Genomic DNA, 19929 nt, shown 5'->3' with positions numbered 1-19929 from the left:
CAGTAATTCAGTAAATGGTTCCAGGGCTTCAAATGGCCTACAGTTCCATTATTTAGAAAAATGTCAATTGTGTAGAACTATGGTTTAAAACATTGTACTTTAAAATGTCAATTTGAGGTGAAGAGCAAATGTTACTCAAGACTAGTTTATCTGTACTAGAAATTTCTTAACTTGTTTAAAGTGACCAAATAGATTACTAAACATCTTTTACATGAGAATAGCAGAAACCTTCCAAATCTTCAAGCACAGACTTGCTTTTTTCATAAGAATTGTCTCTATCTCTCTCTCTCTCTCTCTTTTAATGACTTTGTGTCAATTAAAGAATGATGGTGTAAGGAATATATATATATATATATATATATATATATATATATATATATATATATATATACAGTACATATATATATATACACACACACACAATATTTACATTTTTTATGATACTTTAAATACAGACAAATAAAAAAAGGGATATTTATTTAAATTTAAATTCCCATTTTATGATTATCTATTTGTATAAATCATCATTATATCAAAAACAAAGCCCATATCGACATGTGAAACAACAAAAACAAAATGCAGAAGATCTTTGCAAATATGAGTTGAACCTTTATAGATTATGATGTCCATATCAAACCAAATTTCAGATTAATAGAGGTCATCAACAGTCTCAGGAGCCTCAAATTAACTGGCACTCAACTTGAACATGAAAACAGTCTGCTCACGTCTAAGACATGAGAACATCTCAAAGGACTGGAATTTAAAGAACGTCACATGTGAGAAGAACATGAAGATGTAATGACCTAGCAGCGCGCCATGAGATCAGGCAACAGTGTGTGAGACTGATGATGTTTTGACCAGCTCAGACAGCCGTGTGTAAACGAGTGTGTGTGCGGATAAACATTTCTAATGAACGACATGTTTACATCCTCTCATACCTGCACTATGTCATGTAAAAGTCATTAGCACATGAACTCTTGAGAAAGCACTGCTGAATTGGAAATCTGCAAAAAACTCAACAAAATGATGCAGAATATCGTCACTGATCATCATCGACTGAGTGTGCATTAAAAATCAAGGAAAGGTTTGGGTCATACTGAACCACAATAAATAAATAAATAAATAAAAATAAAATGTTTTGCATTGAGAAAGTCATGGCTGTTTTATAACAGTATTTGCATGACCATTAAACATCCCCCAAACTCTAATTACCATAATGTGAATAATAATAGTAATAATAATTATTATTGTTTTTATCAACATTAACTAAATTCAGCACAGCAAATACCATCATGATATGTTATTTCAATTACACTTTACAAATGTTCTTAAATAAATAATAAGAATCATAGAATAATATTTTATTTAATACCTTTTATAAAAGTTATAATGAAACTTCAGGTGAAAATCCACTTAGTTGCCATTTAAATCAAGTCAAAAAAAAAAAAAAAAAAAAGAAGAAAGAAAACGTTTTGAATTTGATGTGAAATATGATGGAAAGAATTAACAGGAAAAACAATCCTGCACATTGTCATAGGTTTTCAAAAGTTGCAGGTCTGGGATGTGAAATATGGCCGGGCATTTCCCGACAGTTTTCACAAGATTCACCTTTAAAAATCAAAATATTAAAAAACCTAATAATGAGACGGGTGATTCAGATGGAGTGACGACCACTTCCTCTGTCAGTGTGTGCACAGAATAAAGTCTTTAGTGCTTTACTAACGGCTCAGATTGATAGAACTGGCATCTGTGCAGCTGACTGAATGTCTGCATAAACCTGGGGTCACCAAACTCGGTCCTGGAGGCCTGTTGTCCTGCAGAATTTAACTCCGTCTTTCCTTAACAGACTTAGTCATCATCAGAACTGAGGAAAAAGGAGAGCTGAAGATAGTTTGGTTTTGCCCTTCAACTGCTTAGTAACTCAAGTGTCAGATGAGGAACAGGATCACTGGACTTTTTCTCGTGAGCTTGTTTTTGAAATACGGAAGTCCATCTATGGCTGAGTCTTAGAACACAGAGACATTCATGAGACGTTCACTCAAGGACAGCAGACCCAATAAACAAAGACTGACTGAAGTGAAGTTCTTTGCCAGTAGCATCAAAAGAAAACGGAGAAAGCAGCAGCACTACAAGATGTTAGAGATGATGCAACACAAGCAGAAAATATGAACACATATTACTAAAACGTTCAGTTTCCAAATGCAATTAGTCATAATAAGACCTCTTTGGTGTAATAGAATAAAACTGTTGCACCATACTAATGTTAGTCAATTCTTAACAAAACTAAAAATCTAATGACATGCTATATTAACTAATTAATCAAATTAGCTACTTTTCAACAATCCACCAAGACCATTATCAGAAATGTAGCTGATTTCAGTAGCTGATTTCACACATTTACATATCAGGGCATTTCAGTTTTTAGCAACATAATCTGTATTGATGAATGACAGTATTAACATATGGAAGGTTAGAGGTTAGTCAGTCATAATCCTTGAAGAAATGATTCACAGTCCATAAGATGTAGGTGAGTTTGTTTCTTCACCAGAACAGATTTGGAGAAATGTAGCATTACATTTTTTGCACACCTCTGCAGTGAATGGGTGCCGTCAGAATGAGAGTCCAAACAACTGATTAAAAAAATAATCACAATAATCCACAAGTTATCCACACGAGTCCCGTCCATCAATGACTGTCTTGTAAAGTGAAAAACTGCATGTTTGTTAGAAACAAATCCATTATTGAAACGTTCAAACAAGTCCTCCATAATATTGCTTTCGCCAGTGAAAGGTTGCCTCATCTGAATCAGGAGAGGATTGGACTCGTGAGGATTACTTGTGGATTATTGTAATGTTTTTATCAGCTGTTTAAACTCTCATTCTGATGGCACCCATTTTCTTTTATGATCAATCTTTGATAGCCTGAAGGTGCGCAAAGTTTAGCACATTTTCATTTTTGGGTGAACTTTTTCTTTAAAGGTAAACTGTCAGTTTAAAATTACGCAACAAGGAGAGAGGGCAGAAAATCTTTATGAAAAACTACATTTTTTGGTACAAGATGCCTTAATAACATAACATGAATAACATTAAAAGTGGACTTCATAACTGCACAAAATACAACAACATGCGGTGTTTCATCAATGTATCTTATATTTCTTAATAAAGGACTGTGTAAATGGCAGAGGCTAAAACAGCTAAAGCAAAGTACACCGAATATCTCACTTAATAAAGCACAGTCAGACCGTAATTAAGCCAACATTGTATCTTTGTAAATCTGGTTCATACAGCTGTGCAGCATCTGATCATCTCTGTCACCATGGTGACACCCTGGAGGATGTGTATTATCTTTATCGTTACAACCAATGATCAGTGAGAAACCCATGATGATCATCATTGACCTGACCTTAAAAAGCCAAAATAGCACATGCTTTGTGAATAGAAAATTCAACACATTTCTTTTTTTTTTTTTTTTTTGATTACTTGAATGTTTTCTGTGATTGTTTGTGACCTGGAAATCTCAATATAATTTCTTTCCTCCCTGGTAAAACTGTATTACCATGGTGGTTCTTTAAGGGGTCACGAAGCACTAGAACACAACACTATGCTAGTTACTCTGATTTGTTCTTCTTGGTTTGAACTAAACGATAAGTCTGCAGCGTCTCGTAAATTATTAATGAGACTGTGTGATCTAATCCTATCAGAAGGCATTGTCTCATTGTTAATTATGGCATGGATTTTTCCAATGACAGGCACTTCTTATACCCCTTTCTAGTCCAAAACAAGTGTGCTAGTATTCATTTAAATTGGCTATATCATATTTTTTATTTTATATACAAAACACAGTTCAGCTTTTTATGATAATTTCCCGCCCTCTGATCCTTCTAGTTACACAGGCTTTTTTGATGCTCTAATATACTTTCATACGTAAAATGTGATTATTCATGGGCTGTAGAAAAAAAGAAACCAATACATACTTAATGAAATTAGTCTAAAAACTTTTTAGACTAAGTTTTGAGTTTATCTACTATTGCAGTATTATATTTTGAATTAGATTTTTAGTCATTTTACATGCTTTTGAAGTTTTATTAGATGTTTTTCTTTACTTGGTTTTATTTTTAGCTTTAGCAATTTTATTACTTCAGCTTAAATTTATTTTGAAAACATACATTTTTATATTTTCTATATTTCATATCAAATCTTTATATTTAATTTGAGCTTTATTTCAATCAGTAAAAAACATTTTTAAATAGTTTTAGTTAACAATAACAACACTGTGATTCTAGCGCAATGGAAATACGTTTTTGTAACTTTGTGTTATCCTAGACAAATGAGTTTAACACAATCTTCTTTTTTTTTGTGTGCAAAATAAATCTACAATTTTAATGTAAATCTCACTACATACAACTCAAACAGTGGCCCCTATAAAAAATGTATAAATGTATATATTTTTTCTTCATTTATTAAATCGCTATAAGAACTTCTCAAAGACAGAGGACGCATCTGAATAAAACTTTCCTTCTCCAAACACTAAATTTAGGGTTTGCTGAACATGATGTCCGCAGAAGAGATGTGATATTGTGGGTATCCAATGAGTCCACCAGACAAGATCTACAAGAGAACTGAGCCGGCTTATCTATGGCCACACACACTCACAAAACCCCACTGCGACCAATTACATCCTCATCAAGCCAAAGCACAGCGCTGAGATGAGAGCTCAGAATAAGATGAATTACCGCTTCATCTTCACCTAGCTTTGCTCGTTTCCAGGATCGACGGAAGGAGAGCCATTCATTTGCATAAGATCTAGTGAGGGGATGAGAGGGGGCCGTGGAAAATCAGATCAGAGGGAAAGCTGCAGATCACCATGGCTACAGAGAATGTGACTTGCTCTGTGTCTGTCAACCAGGTCTGTCACAGTGGAAGATACTTGTGTGCTACTTTCTACAGCTGCATTTCACCATACATGCCTTCTGCTAAATCAAAATTATTAACTTGTGAGATTAATAAAGGTCTAATCTAGTTAACAACAATTTAGAACAATTTACTTAATTAGACCATGTTCTGTATCATGTAGCCAGATTCTTGTCAATAAATGAGAGCACGAGTACCAAAATACCAGAGTATTCAGGGAAAATATAGGCAAAAATATAAGTATGTTGCTGTGATATTATGGTCTGTTCTGATTAGTAGAGACTTATGTATGTCAACCAATAATTAAAATACAACTATAAACATAAAAAATAGTAACAAAGCTAACAAATAAATAAAGAGACAATAAAAGATTATAGAAGAACGCAAGGTTGTGGGTTTGATTCCCAGGGAGCACATGCTAGGTAAAAAAATGTTAGCCTGAATGCACTGTAGGTTGCTTTGGATACAAGCGTCTGCTAAATACATCAATTTTATTTTATTATTTACTGACAAATCTTTTCTTTGCATATTTCACCGAGATAGAACCAAGTATTTAACATCCAAAATGATATCCAGAAGCTTTAGCATCTGTCAAGGGCAGAGATATATGGTTATATGCAGACACGTGTCTGAAGTGTGGCAAGAAGGAGTCGACGTGATGTTCATGATCAGTACACAATGTTTGTTTTACCAGAGGATGGGTTTCATATGCTGTTGTGTCAGGTCAGTCTGAAAAGTTCTGACCATGTCAAGCTGTGAGTGACCTTTGCTGGGACAAGCTCTAAAACGTTACAGGCTGAAACTTATCTGTCTGGAACCCTTTGTCTGTTTAACCTCACGTTTATTATAACTTGTAAACACACTTGCGAAATGACAACTTTCCATGTGAGCCAAAGGTCTGCTAGCTCCCAGTGTATTATATAAATAAAACTAGCTAAATAAAGTTCACAGACAAACTTTGAAGTTGGCTTGAGAAAGCACTGTCTGAAGGTTTGAAATAGCTTTGAAAAGCTTGAGAATTTACATTTAAATTGTTGAAACTGAAGTTTGGAACAGAGTAGGCATGTCCCTAGCATGTTGCTAGCATTTTTCTAGCATCCTTATCGTGTTGTTAGCATGTTGCTAACATGATTACCATGTCACTAGCATGTTTCTAGGGAATGTGTTATCTTATAAATAATAAATTTAAACCACAAATAAAATAATAAATTAAAAAAAAAAAAAAAAACAGAACTCAACATTTTAAGGGCAGATACAAGGATTTTGCGAGCATTCACATTAGTTTAATTTTATCTTAGATAATAGTTTAACCATTTCTGTCAGGACACAATAATGTGCCTCTAAAGGAACTAAATGCTTTTTCAAAAATGTGACGCCGAAGTGTTCTGTATTCATGGGAATAGAGTAGCATGTATCTGCTCCTAATCTGGTTCAGTTAAACAAGACGAGTCCGTCCCCTGTGATGTGCATTACCTGCCATCTGCCCGTGCCCTGTGCATGCCGTCTACTCATCTGAAGTCCCTTCTGCTCTGCCTCAAACTGAATTCTCCGGAAATGGACTGGGGAAAGGTTTTTAAGAGCCACTCGATGAAGCTTTTCAAGTTGGCACACTATTTTTCCAGACTAGTCATTTCCCAAACCAGATTGGTAACAATTGAACACAGCATTAATCCTCAGAAAAACATGCAGCATGGAAAATCATCTATAAAAAGATCTACAAGAGGCAAGCAGTAATTCAATGAAAGTATTTTTAAACGTGCACGTGTGTGTATTTAGAAACAGTGAAAAGCTAACGCCTCCTGAATCCCTTTCAGTCCAACACATGCAGTAATATGGAAACCCGCTGCCCTCTACACATTATGAAATTGTTGTGCTACCTTGCTACGTTACAGAGCAAAAACCTTTTTGAATCAGAAATACTCAACACTTTACATTATAAAAAAAAAAAAAAAAAAGTAAAGGATCCAACAGGGTGTTTTTTTAGCAAAATGTTCTCAATGGAACAATCAATGCCAATAAAGAACTTTTAAGAGTGCAATTCTGATAAGCAACAATAGGATTGCAGTAAACTTAAAAACACAAAAAGAGATTCTGTAGCGTGCGCTAGCCTCAATGGCAACTAGAGTGAAAAACCACTTCCTTGTCTGGGAAACACATTCGGATAGGTCTCGCTCCTGTAGCATATGAGCCCTCCATGAGAATCATGGAAGCTCAAGTGGCTCCAAGACTGAAGGCTGAGGGCACACGGATGAGATTACATCGATTACACTGATGGGCACACCAGCGGTTTCAACTTTCCCAGGATGCATTAGGTGCCTGTGGGATTTTTGAAAATCTATCATAGTGCTGCAGAGAGAGAGAAAGAGAATGAGATGCTCCATCAGCTTTGGAATTGGGATCTTTAGAATCTTCCTACAGGACAGAAAACTGTGAGACTCTCAATATCTCAATTGTTTCAACAGTGGGCCAGTACGAAATGGAGATTTTTCAAATCTGCTACTCAAATTTAGTAAAAAACTGCTGGCAATCAAAAGTTAGATTTCAATGTGAACTCCAACTTCAAAGTACAACAAAATCTCACAAGACCAAATAATCTGAGCTAAGCTGTCCTCAATAATGTTATACTTTTGCACTCTTACTGAAAACAGCTCTCTCAAGGAGAAAATCTGGAAGTTGATTTATTTAAATGAAACACAACTAAGAGCTAGATCTGCATGATGAATAGGATTTTAATTGTGATCATGATTGATGCTTCTCTCAATTAGCATCTGTCAGCAAGTATAATCATTTACGATATTTGCCTGGTTATGTATCCATTTATTTCATTTTTTTACATTTGCATTATCTTGCACTGATAATAAGCTTCCATAAGCTTTCTTTCACGTGGTTTGCCACTAACTTCTGTCACTATGAAAAAATACTAAAGATTTAGGTAAAACACAAAACATCTACTGTAGCTTGTCATACATTAAAAAATATAAAATGCCAGAAATGTAATAATTCCCTTTCTTTTTTTAGTGTTATTTCTATTATGTTAGTGGCTAATTTGACCCACATATTTTTATTTCTAGAGGCATATTTTTATGAAAAATATATAATTTCTTTTTTTTGCATGACTATTTGTAGTGAATATTCGCACACTGAGGTGCAAACATTTTTTTTGTCATCATTTGTACTTACATAATTGTACAATAAATATTTTATGATTTGCCTATAGGCTTTCCAAAATGCATCTGTGTCAAAACTGTGCACGCGCATGCATGAAATGATAAATATTCAAGAAATACGCATCACACAGATGTTTACACTGTTTTATGCTGTTGTTTTAATAATAATAATAATAATAATAATAAAAACCTTAATTTGCAATTGTTGGAGTTAATACCAGAGATTTCAAAGGTTTATCCTTTGAGAGAATTTTCTTCTCGTACTAGATTTCATGTAAAAAAGTATGTTTATTTAAATGCAAATTGGCATTCTCTTGATTCATACTTATGTAAAAGTGTAATAATTCTGATGCAATATAAATGACCATAATCGTGATTAAAACTTTTGAGCAAAATAACAATTATCATGCAGCTCTAAGCCCTTCTGAGCTTTAAAAGAGCCATATCTAAACCTTTCCAATTTGTGTACTGTGTTTTGTCAGAGTGAGCGTATAAAAATCAGCAGAGAGCACCGAACATCAGGTGTTTTCATCTGCACCTGCAGCTCTGGCCTCTTTGCTGACACAGATCTGGAGGCAGGGGAAGATCAGCAGAGGTTAGATGCAAGATGGTTCTCCATGGAGCATTGAGTATAATTACAAGAGAATTCAGGCCTCGTACACGCCGAGATGAACAATCGTGCACCATAAATCAGAGCGATGATTCAGCTTGGTCATGAATAAAACCGCGAGGCTTCAGCTCCATGAAGCTCTCTCCTGCAGAACTTGTCATCAAAGATTAATTAGAGAGGTCCACAGGACTCCAGCGGTCTCTTATGGACACTCACAGTGCTGAGATACAGCGATTTAACCTGGAACATGAAGTCTTGAATAGAAAGTAAAAAATTATCTGAAATTTGAAAATTCTTACAAATAAATTGGTCCCTTTTAATCAATTTACAGCATCCTTGCTGAAGATACTGTAAGTCTTAATTTATTTTCAAGTAATCTTGGGTTCAAAGTAACACAGACTGACCATGGTGCCTCTCGTAATAAAATAATACAACTATAAATAAATAATGCCCTTGCAAACCTGAATGCATTATAAAACTATGAGCGATAGCAAAAATAGCATAACTCCAGATAAAGATGCACACATGCATTTTCTACAGTGTGTCTTAATCTGCATGCACCATGAAATAAGTCTTCATAGTGAAAAAGAAGTGAATTAGACGTAGAAGACAACAGTCTCAACAGATCTTCAGCGCAGTGTGTGTATGCACATTTCACACAAACACACAAAACCATAGTTTTACTCCGTAAAGGCCTGGAATAACCTCTTTTGGAAACATGTATCTGTGCAATATGAGTCGGACTCGGCTTTGAGAAAAAGGCCAGGGATTTCAAACGCCTGCATGCGCACGCCACCTAAAAGCTCTTCCTGAAAAATTGATACGCTCTATGATTCACATCTCGTGAGGTGGTGTTATTGTTCAGAGCTGCACATCTCAGCCAGACCCAATTTCCTGTAGTCTGTGAAACCGCGCTTTCACTGTATTGAGCGTGACACTGAGCAGACGGCTCTCTAAAGCACCAAATAAAACAGCACACCGGACCTCAAAACCAACATCCATTTCTCACACGTTTGGTTGGAATAGGTCAAATTTTTCTCCAAACAGAAGAAAATCTATCTGGTCTGTTTTGTTTCTAGTATTTGTTAGATATTATAAGCATGAACTTTATTGTTATGTAAATTACATGACATAATACATAAAAAAATGATTGATGCAAACAAGATATGAATAAGGTTTCCACAATATACAAAATGTATCAATATATACTGTATGTTTATAGTACTAAAATTACTAAAACCAAAATTAAAATAAAAACAAAAGCTGAATTATAAAAGTTCAAATATAATTGCACATGCAGCATCTCAAATGCTGCTCTGGCGCAGCATTATTATTGTTAATTAAATATGAAAAATTGTTTTCATGAATTGCAATAAAACAGAAATGAAATAAAATATAAAAACTAGATGAAAATCAAAATGTATCTGAGAGATGTTGCCTTTGCAACTAAATGAAATAAAATAAATTGAAATGACTAAAGATTAAAATAAAAACTGACCTTAGAAAAAAGTCAATTCATATTAATGATACTAATAAATACTAAATCTGGCAACAATTGCGAACAAACAATAAATTACATTTAATAATTAAAAATAATAATAAAAAAGTGACTTTACTCAGTGGATACAACATCCATTTCTCTATTTATTTTTGCCAATTTCCCTGAATTCACAATTTTTGTTCTTTTGAACACACTGGATGCTTTAAGCACAATTTTTTTTTGCAATATTTCGATTTTCTGCAAGAAATAAATCCACAATTTGAATGGAAAGATGATATATAATATATGACCATAGCATTACACCACATATAAGACGAGAACAACTCTTATGCAAGAAATGCAACAGCAAAAATAATACTATGCTGCCAAATTTCTTCCAACGACGACGACAACAACAACAAAGCAACTGTGTTTGTACTCTTTTATTTATTTTTTTTGCAAGCAAAACACTGTTAATGGAAGGAGGCTTAAAGAAAGACACAACACACCCCACGAGATATGACAGAGTGCTACGGCCCCTGGCAACCAGCCCAACTTATTAAAAACACACTGCCATGTGCAGGCTGAGCACGAGCCTTCTGATGGGCTGTGCTCATTTCTTTGGGCATGTGATCTACCTGCACGCCACCACTCAGACCTGAGCCAGCTGGTGGCAGCCAATGAGGTGATTAGAGGATGAGCGTGGGCATACAAATCCACTGACCTCAGGATAAACAGACTGACATTTTTAAAAGAGTGTTTTTATCAGCTGCCCATTGACTCCAACAGATGAGATAAACATGACTACACTAGAGAATACACTCACGCTCCTTAAGTACAGCAAACCATGGAAACTCTGGACAGACTGAATATGGGAGAAATGATGCGAAGCAGAAATCAGTAATCTATAAAAGAAGGTGTCTTAGAACTGCTGTGTACTCCCAAAATATTTGCATTGAATTAATAATGTATTCCATAAAAATAAATAAAAAATATTTGCAGTGATACCATGGTGTTGTCAGATGGCTATAATGTCCAATACCATGTTATTGAATTATTATTATACTACATGTTATTTAAATGGTAATCCAAACTACTACAACTGCGGTCCAAAAATTTGAGGTCATTATGATTTTTTTAAATCTTTTTAAAAGAAGGCTCTTATACTCACCAAGGCAAAAATTAATAGATTAAAATATATTTATATATTGTTATATTGTTTTCCCTCCGGGATGCTACTGTATGATGAGCAGAAAGTTAAAAAGAACAGCATTTTTTTTTTTTTTTATTGAAATCGTTTGTAACATTTTAAACTGTCACTTGTCGACAATTTAATGTAACACTGATGACTAAATGTATCACATTTCCTAATATCGATTTAAAACCAAAATACTTTGACCAGTTGCGTATGTAGCATAATATTTATCATAATATCACAGAATACCAGAGTTAATTCCAAAGTAAATGTCCATTAAAAACAGGTACAGTAACAACATGGTACTGTAAATGTTTGAAAAACATGTTTTTATGAACATGTACTATAGTAATACTATGGAATTTTCATGGACATCAATATACTGAATGTGAATATATTCATAAAGCATGGAATTTACATTGCATAAAAAGGTACTTTAAAGTATACCATAGTATTTCCACAGTACATGTCCAAAAAACAAGGCGATACAATTTCGACTACAATGAGAATAGAGTAAACTTACCAAGAATAAAGTAACAAAATGTGCCATTTTTTTTTTTTTTTTGGACGTGCTTTCTGATTTGTAGTGCCACATAAATACAATTCAGCGCCATGGTATATATATCAAAAGTACCATGGTATTACCGTCTGATGGCTGTGAGATACGCTTCAGATTGCAGCACCTGAGAATAAAAATCATCAAGAGGGCAACAGTGATGCTTCATTGACGGCTCCTTCCAGGGTTCGAACCTATAAAGTACCAGCCCAGAGCTTCAACAATCCTAACTGCATTGAAATATTAATGAGCACTTTAAATCAGATACCAAACAAAAACCATCCAGCAACCTGCCATTTCAAAGAAAACAATCATAATGCAACAAAAATATTCAAACTTTATGCACCTCATCGACAAGAAGACTTGGTATTACTATGATAAAATACCATGTTTTTGGACATGTGATATAGTAATATCATGGTATTTTGATACCATAGTACTTAATTATATGTAGTCAAAGAATACCCTAGTATTGCGATGATAAATGTCCAAAAACATGACATTACCACAGTATATGTCCAAAAATCACAGTAATATCATGTTACCTATGGCAAATTAAACAATCATAATGCAACAGCACAGAATGTTCCGGATTTTAACCAGCTGGTTAACAATTAATTGCACACTCGACTGAAATGAAAAGCTGCAAACAGTTGTCACTTTAGAGAAATGGCAACAGAAAGAAAGAATGGTGTGAAACAGAGGGTCTCAATAATTTTGGCGGTCCTCGGTCCTGCTCCGACCCAATTTACACTTTTGAAAACAAGCTGTTTTAACAAATGTTATTAGGTTTGTTAGAGCTGATACAAGAAAAGTACGCTCATTAAAGGGTTGAGAAGAACATACAGACAACAAAATTAAACTAAAGGACGCTTAGTTAAGAGACAAACATGAAATGGACAGATGTTATTAGACTCCTACCTGTCTGGCCGAGCTGCGATGCGCTGCGGCTCTTTCGGCTCAAACCCACGACTGCCGCCATCTTGGCGCCGATACTGGAGCGCCGTTTCTTGTCAACGGTTCCCACCAGGCTCACGGCCGTGTCCGACTGGCTGCCGTCGGTCTTCTCCAGACTGCACATGTCTCCGCCGATGCTGGTGCTCTTGGTCATGTTGCCCCCGGCCGCCGTTCCCATTTGCCTGTTTTTCATTTTGGACGTAAATTCACTGTCAGTGATGGCCCAAAGAGGAGAGACAGAAAGAGAGGAGGAGAAGCGGTGGAAGGGAAGAGTAGAGGATGGATGGAGGATGGATGAATGGATGAATGGATGGATGGATGGATGGATGAATGATGGAAGAGAGAAAGTAGAGAGATAGGTAAGTAGAGGGTGAAGGGGAATGGAGACTCGGGTCAGAATAAGGTCAAAGCCAAGGTTAAAGGGTTTAGGCCTCCAATCAGCTTAGGCTGCTTTACGGGAAAGTTTTGGGATGGGCCTAATGTTCTAGATGTTAAGTTTTAGTAGTCTAACAAGTAAACAGAGTAAAATAAAGAACATGCGCAAGTTATTTATTCAACTACCAACAGAGCGTCAATCTACAATGTTAAACAACCGTCGCTAGCTCTCTCAATAGTGCTTATGCTCGTGATTCTATTCTATTCTATTCTATTCTATTCTATTCTATTCTATTCTATTCATAAATCTTTTGCAGTGTACTGAACAAACACTGAAAAAGTTAAAAATGTTAAAATGGCTAAAACTCTTTAACTATTGAGAAGCGACAATGCATAAGACTTGTTTTTAGAGATTGTATTGTATCTGTAGAGATTGTATCTGTAGTTGTAAGGATATTTCGTTTTTTTTTTTTTTCACAAATAAAAAAACTAATAAATAACATAATAAATAAAAAACTAATATTATAAACAACAAAATATTTTATATATATATATATATATATATATATATATATATATATTTTGTAGTATTTTGTAGCATATCTATAAAGTATTTTGTAGCTCACACACTTCCAGTAAACCGTTGATCTGTTAAGTTCACTTATTCAGCACTGAAATGCATGCTGCTCTATATACCACACAGGTTGGTCTCTATTTATCTATCAGCATGAAAAAAAAAGAGAAGAAAAAAAGACACGTGTAAAAAGATTAGTATCTCACGTGGCTGTGAGCGAACTGTGAAGTGAAAAGACAAATGACTTCCTGGGCAAAGGATCCTAATGAAATCTTAATGATTATAAATGGTTTTAAATGATACACATCCAGCCATAGGTCTGCTCTTCTTCATCATCAATGCGATTAGAGCCAGAGAAACATGTGAGAGAAATCAATGAGCTCTGACATGTTCTTCAATTACTACTATTAGACTTTTCAAAAGGCAGCTCTGTCCATAAACCCTGCTCAAATACAGCCGTGCCACATCAATCTATCTGTAATCTGCTAATCTTAGATCCTAAAACATTTGGGACTGATATATTTCTGAGAAAGAGTGGAAAATACTGTTGTAGTATCAGTATAAATCACTACACACGCTACAGTAGTGAACTATTTATCCAGTCAAATGCACTGAAAAATCACACCAAAAAAATCACATTTTAAATCTCTTTCATGGATCAATTCTTGTGGGATTAAACCGAGACCTCTGAGATTTATTTTTTCTTTCTAATTTGTTTCAAGCAAACAGCACTGAAAAGATACTCCAAAATGATGGTTTGTTGGATTCAAATGATGCATTCAAATGTTGATTACAAAATGCATGCACGTGTTACTTTGCCAAAGCGGCTACAAGGGGTGCAATAGCAAACTACAGCTCAAAATGGCATTTTGTAGAATCTGTTTTGAGTTTGAGGTCTACTGTTATCAATGTACAGCAATACAACTGAGCAGAATCAATTGTGTAGAGTATGTTTCTTGTCTGATTATAGCGATACAAGTCTCTGGGGAAAATCACAACCCAACACAACGTCCTGAGAGTTAAATCACGGCTCTAAAGAGATACTATTCCATTGAGTGATTGATTGGACGGGATGATGCCAGACGCTATATTTATCATGCAGACAGCTCCCTCCAGCAGTGCTGCACATGAGACTCTCATATTTCACGGAGAGAAGTGTTACACCGCCGCAGGGCTTCAGATTGCCATTATCCTCCTCTCATCACTGTAATGAGAACGGCTCAAAGTGCTGTGTCCGACACAAAACCCAGATGGAGATTAACACAGGATGCCAATTTACAAAATCTTTCATGCTGCTGTGATGACAAGATACATCGGTCTCTCTGGATTATGTCACACCACCTGATTGACGGAGGGAATTATCCGTACTATAGATTGCAAACAAATTCACAAAGACAATAAGAATAAGACTTATGTGGTTGTAACTTAACTTAATAACTGTGGTTGTACTTAATGGTTTATATGGATCGACAAGGACTAATCTGTAGTTTGAAAACCTGGCCAAAGGTTTGAAAAAAAAAAAAAAATATATATATATATATATATATATATATATATATATATATATATATATATATATATATATATCTACCATAATTATATTGAAATATGGACCTTATCTGCTCTGCATTAAAAAAAAATACTTATTAGCTTTGATTCTTTGAAGTAAAGCTCCAAATTAAGCCTTAATAATAATAATAATAATAATAATAAATAAATAAATAAATAAATAAATAAATAAATAAATAAAATAATAATAATAATAATAATAATAATAATAATAATAATAATAATAATAATAATAATAATAATAATGGGGCTATAAGACTTATTGGGTGTGATAAAAATAATGTAAGATTTTATTTTTATTTTTTAATGCCTATGTAAATAGTATAGCAGGAAGGCAGCTCACTAGGTTTTGGAACAGAGCAATAGTTTTCCAACTACGTCCTGATGACAATATCAGCTCATCTAATTTGACTTCAATCACCTGAGCTCCACCTCCAGCCAAAGTGGACATCTCTCTACCAAAGGCCAAAGTCTCCATCCAAAGCTTCTCCTGATGGTCTGTCAGGAGGTCTTGGCAGATAAGGCCATCCCTCAGGCAAATGTCTCTCCGGGGATGTTTTTTACTCATTCACAGCTGAACAGACTGTTCCTTTTTCATGCAGATTTTGCTAAGTGAATTTTCATTTAGGCCACGATGTACCTTTACACCAAACAAAACCTGCATGAAATTTTTGTGTTCACGCAGTGGCTCAGGTCCATTTTCTTGATTTAGAGGCACTCTACACCTCAAATTTGGACCACTGAAGTGCTAAAACCAGAGTAAGCATAAAACATCCTCTCTCCTTGATGGAATGTGCATGGTTTCAGATTTTCGGGTTCATTGCATCGCCTTGCTATGATAGCTATGCAATGTGTAACTATAAGAAAATGCAACCATACCTTCAAATTCGCAACAAACTTCAGGTCATTATGCAGGTTCACCATGAAATGTAACTCGCATAATGTCTGAAGCGTGCGACCTGTATGAACGCATCATAATAACATACTGTGCAGGGTGGGAAGGGATGCAACAAATATGATGATAAAAAGACAAAAAGAATACAGGCACCATCTCTGTCCTTGAATTTACAGTATATAGAGGTGGTGATGCAGACAATCAGTTTCTATGGAAACAGTGCCGTGGGTCCTTGGTGTTTCGGTTAATTGTCTGTCTAAATGAATGCAGCTTATTAAGGACTACAAATTTAGTTAAGGCATGAAATTCAAACACAACCACTATAAATACATATTTTTTTCATGCCAAATACACAAGGGCTCTGATACCCTGAATAAAATAAAATCTGCTCTTGAGCTGCACACTAATAAATTATTTTAATTGTTTTTTTTTGTTGTTGTTGTTTTGCTTTTTGAAAACTGACATCGTGGAAGTGATGGATGTGATGGTCTTCATTTCACAATCATAGGGAGGAAAAAAGTTGGTTTAGCTTAAAATGAACAAACACAAAACATAAATAAAGTACAAAAATTTTAACATCCTCTCCTAAAATTTAGTAAATGAGGAGAATGTTGCAAGCTCAGATATGTCAGCAAACATGGGTCATGAATATTGAGATAAAAAAAGGGAATAGCAGAAAAACAAAGTTCTCACTTCCATTCTAAAATGTGAGTTGCCCACATAGGTAGTATTTTAAGGCCTTATATGTGCGTTCTTGACACAAAGACTATTTCAAAATCTGGCTGGTAGTACAATGCTGTTGAATTTTAGGATACATGCTTTGGGCTACGTTCTTCCTTCTGTTCTGTATCCCTCATGGAAAAGGCAATCCCAGATTCCCATGCAAGGTCAGTGGACACGTGGTAATAAAAGGTACTAATAAGAATGTTCACATTTATTTAAAATGAACTGTTTTATCCACTACTTGTAAGTGCTGTGGATTTTTAGTCTAGAGTATTGACTCATATTAACGCCAGAGGGAAATACAACCCCTTAAGAGTGGGGATGAAAACTTTTGAACAGGATGAAGATGTAAATAAATATATATAGTACTATATATATTTAGTACTGTCCTTCAGAAGCTACAGAAGATATTGCTGGTGTTGCTAATGAAATTTAGTCCCATCATCGACTTCTAGTCCCGATCAAAAATGGCAAATACTGACAGTGTGATATAGTCGACAGCATCTTTTTTTTTTTCTCATGCTTGAAAACGGAAAGTGTCTACAGCATCTTGCAAATGAAGAATGAGCTTTCAAAGCTTAGTCAGACAGTCCCTAATTGACATTTCTGAAAATGAGATGCTGATGATTTGATACAAAGCAGAAAGTCAGCATTAGTGTCTTATCGCAATATCAGAGCAGCTTCAGTTTCACTTTAACGATGAAGTTGAATGAGATGATAATATTACCATTAACATATATTCTTTAAATATTTGAAGAGTTGTCCATTAAAAAAACACATTAAAAATAACAATTATGTTTTCTGACCATATTTAAATATTAGAATTTTTCTACCATCGAAGAAGCATTTCACGTACCACCTAATGCCCACAGCATCTACTGTACATCCAACTCGGCTCATCAACTCCAAACTTACCCACTGCAGGCGGCACAGAATGAGTCAGAGTCTATCAAACAGAACTCAGATTTGCATTTGAAAACAGCTTATATCGAGCATAACAGAACGCATGAACAAAAAAAGTCAAATTACTGTGGACTATAGGCTTGTGATTAAAGTTATATAAAGAAAATATATTGACTTCGAAAGCCACTTTTCTATCTCTATTGAACTCTGCCACAATGCCACACTTTTCTGTAACTTTTTTTAAAGTGCCCATATTATGCCATTTCCAAGATTGCCTTTTTATGCAGTGTGTAATGTAGCTGCATGTGAATGTAAACGATCAGGAAAGCTGAAAGTGCACAATAAATAAAGTTATCGTCTCCCAAAATAAAGAATCGACTCTCTACAGCCTAAACGAGTTGTTAGTAATTTGAATCCCACTTCCGTGATGGCTACACGTCACAGGGTAACACATTTGCATAATTCCTGTCTATGTTCTACGTTGGTCATAGACCAACTTGACCCCGCCATCAAACATGTTATTTTATTGACGACTGCTTCTCTAATCTCAGGAAGTAAAAAACAAAACGTGAGATTCACTAAATGCTTCAGTGAAGGCTCAGTAACCTGTTTATTTGGACCAGCTGGCTCCACTGAATCACAATTTTAAAAATAATAGATGCTTATATTTTCTATTGAGCGTTTTAAATACAGAACTATGGCAATGGGGGTATCATTTCAGATGCACTGTACATGGTACACCAATCACAACAGACTGGGCCCTCTGACCAATCAGAACAGGCTCACAGAAAGGAGGTTTGCATCCATGTATTCCTAATTTTAACTAATGGATCTTATTGTAAAGTGTTTTATTGTAAGATGTCTAAAATTATATTTTTTAATTTTAATAATTATGTTATTAATGGATTTAGTTAAGTTAAAGAGAATTAAACTTCATTTTCTTACGATACTTTCTAAAGGACTTCTGCATTTGACACTGAAAATCTGATTTGAAATGGTCCGACTAGAGGCTAATAATACCACAGAAACCTACGGAAATGAAAAAAAAAAAAAGAGTTGAAACATCTCATGATCGTCTGTGTGCTGTGAACACAAGCTTCAGGAGCCACTCACAAACCTCACTGACTCTTTATGACTTGTAAGGCAATGCTAAGTAACCTCTTTATGGCTTTGTTTTCCTTCTTGTTCCCGCTTGCTAGTTTCATGTATATTAGTCATGAGATTGCATAACTAACCCCCAGAGAACTGCCACCAAAAATCATGCCTCTGACATATTGCAAAAAAAAAAGTCACCTGATGAGTCAATGTAATCGCTGCTGACATCACTTCCTGTTTTCTCAAAGCACATATTGGCTGATCCATCACGCCTCAGTGAACACATACAGACAGAAAGATCACCATTGAAAGCAAACACTTTTTGCCTCTTCAGCTATATCACTGTTCCTTATACATAATATGAATCCATCCATTCACATGTTCATTTAACGCAATATGATCAGCGTTTCGCTTCAAAGGTCTGCGTATGCTTCCAGTCACTTTCTAACAAAGGAAATCACGTTCCTATCTCCCTCATTACAAACTTGATCAGAGACTAATGCATCGGTCAGAGCCCCAGATGACAAGAGCTCTGTCAAAACTGAGAGATGAAGAACATGAGCTCAGAAGTATCACAAATGTGGTGATGAGAGAAAGAGCTGGACTGATGCACCCCTGATGCATATATGGGTGAATCTTATTTCATCAAGTAATCAAAAGAAAGCAGATATGATCTTTTGTACAGGTATTAAGAAAATTAAATCTGTTTTTCATGACACTGGCATTATTTCATCACAATTAAGACTATGGTCTTGATTATTAATGGTAGTAAATCTCATTTTCTTTCTGCTGTTTAAGTTTATATTTAAGTAAAACAAATAAATAAATACATTACAGAATCAAATGTTTATTATAGTTAACGAACACTACAATAAAACCTAATACAAACATTTTTGTTTATATTTATGTATATATGGATG

At 35.0% G+C, this 19929-nt stretch overlaps 1 protein-coding gene across 3 annotated transcripts in view; it reads right to left on the bottom strand.

Moving 5' to 3' along the window:
- Nucleotides 1–19929, bottom strand: part of LOC113072950 (regulating synaptic membrane exocytosis protein 2-like) — a 45738-nt gene that overhangs the window by 11310 nt on the left and 14499 nt on the right. For all 3 annotated transcript variants that reach the window (XM_026245827.1, XM_026245828.1, XM_026245829.1), the window contains one exon: nt 12840–13057. In XM_026245827.1, the coding sequence (XP_026101612.1) occupies nt 12840–13057 (218 nt within the window). The remainder of the gene's footprint in view (nt 1–12839; nt 13058–19929) is intronic.

The sequence above is a fragment of the Carassius auratus genome, unplaced genomic scaffold, assembly GCF_003368295.1.
Source record: "Carassius auratus strain Wakin unplaced genomic scaffold, ASM336829v1 scaf_tig00011088, whole genome shotgun sequence".
In the NCBI taxonomy this organism is placed as follows: domain Eukaryota; kingdom Metazoa; phylum Chordata; class Actinopteri; order Cypriniformes; family Cyprinidae; genus Carassius; species Carassius auratus.
Note: the sequence above shows the minus strand (reverse complement) of the source record. Positions and strands in the feature narration are given on the sequence as shown.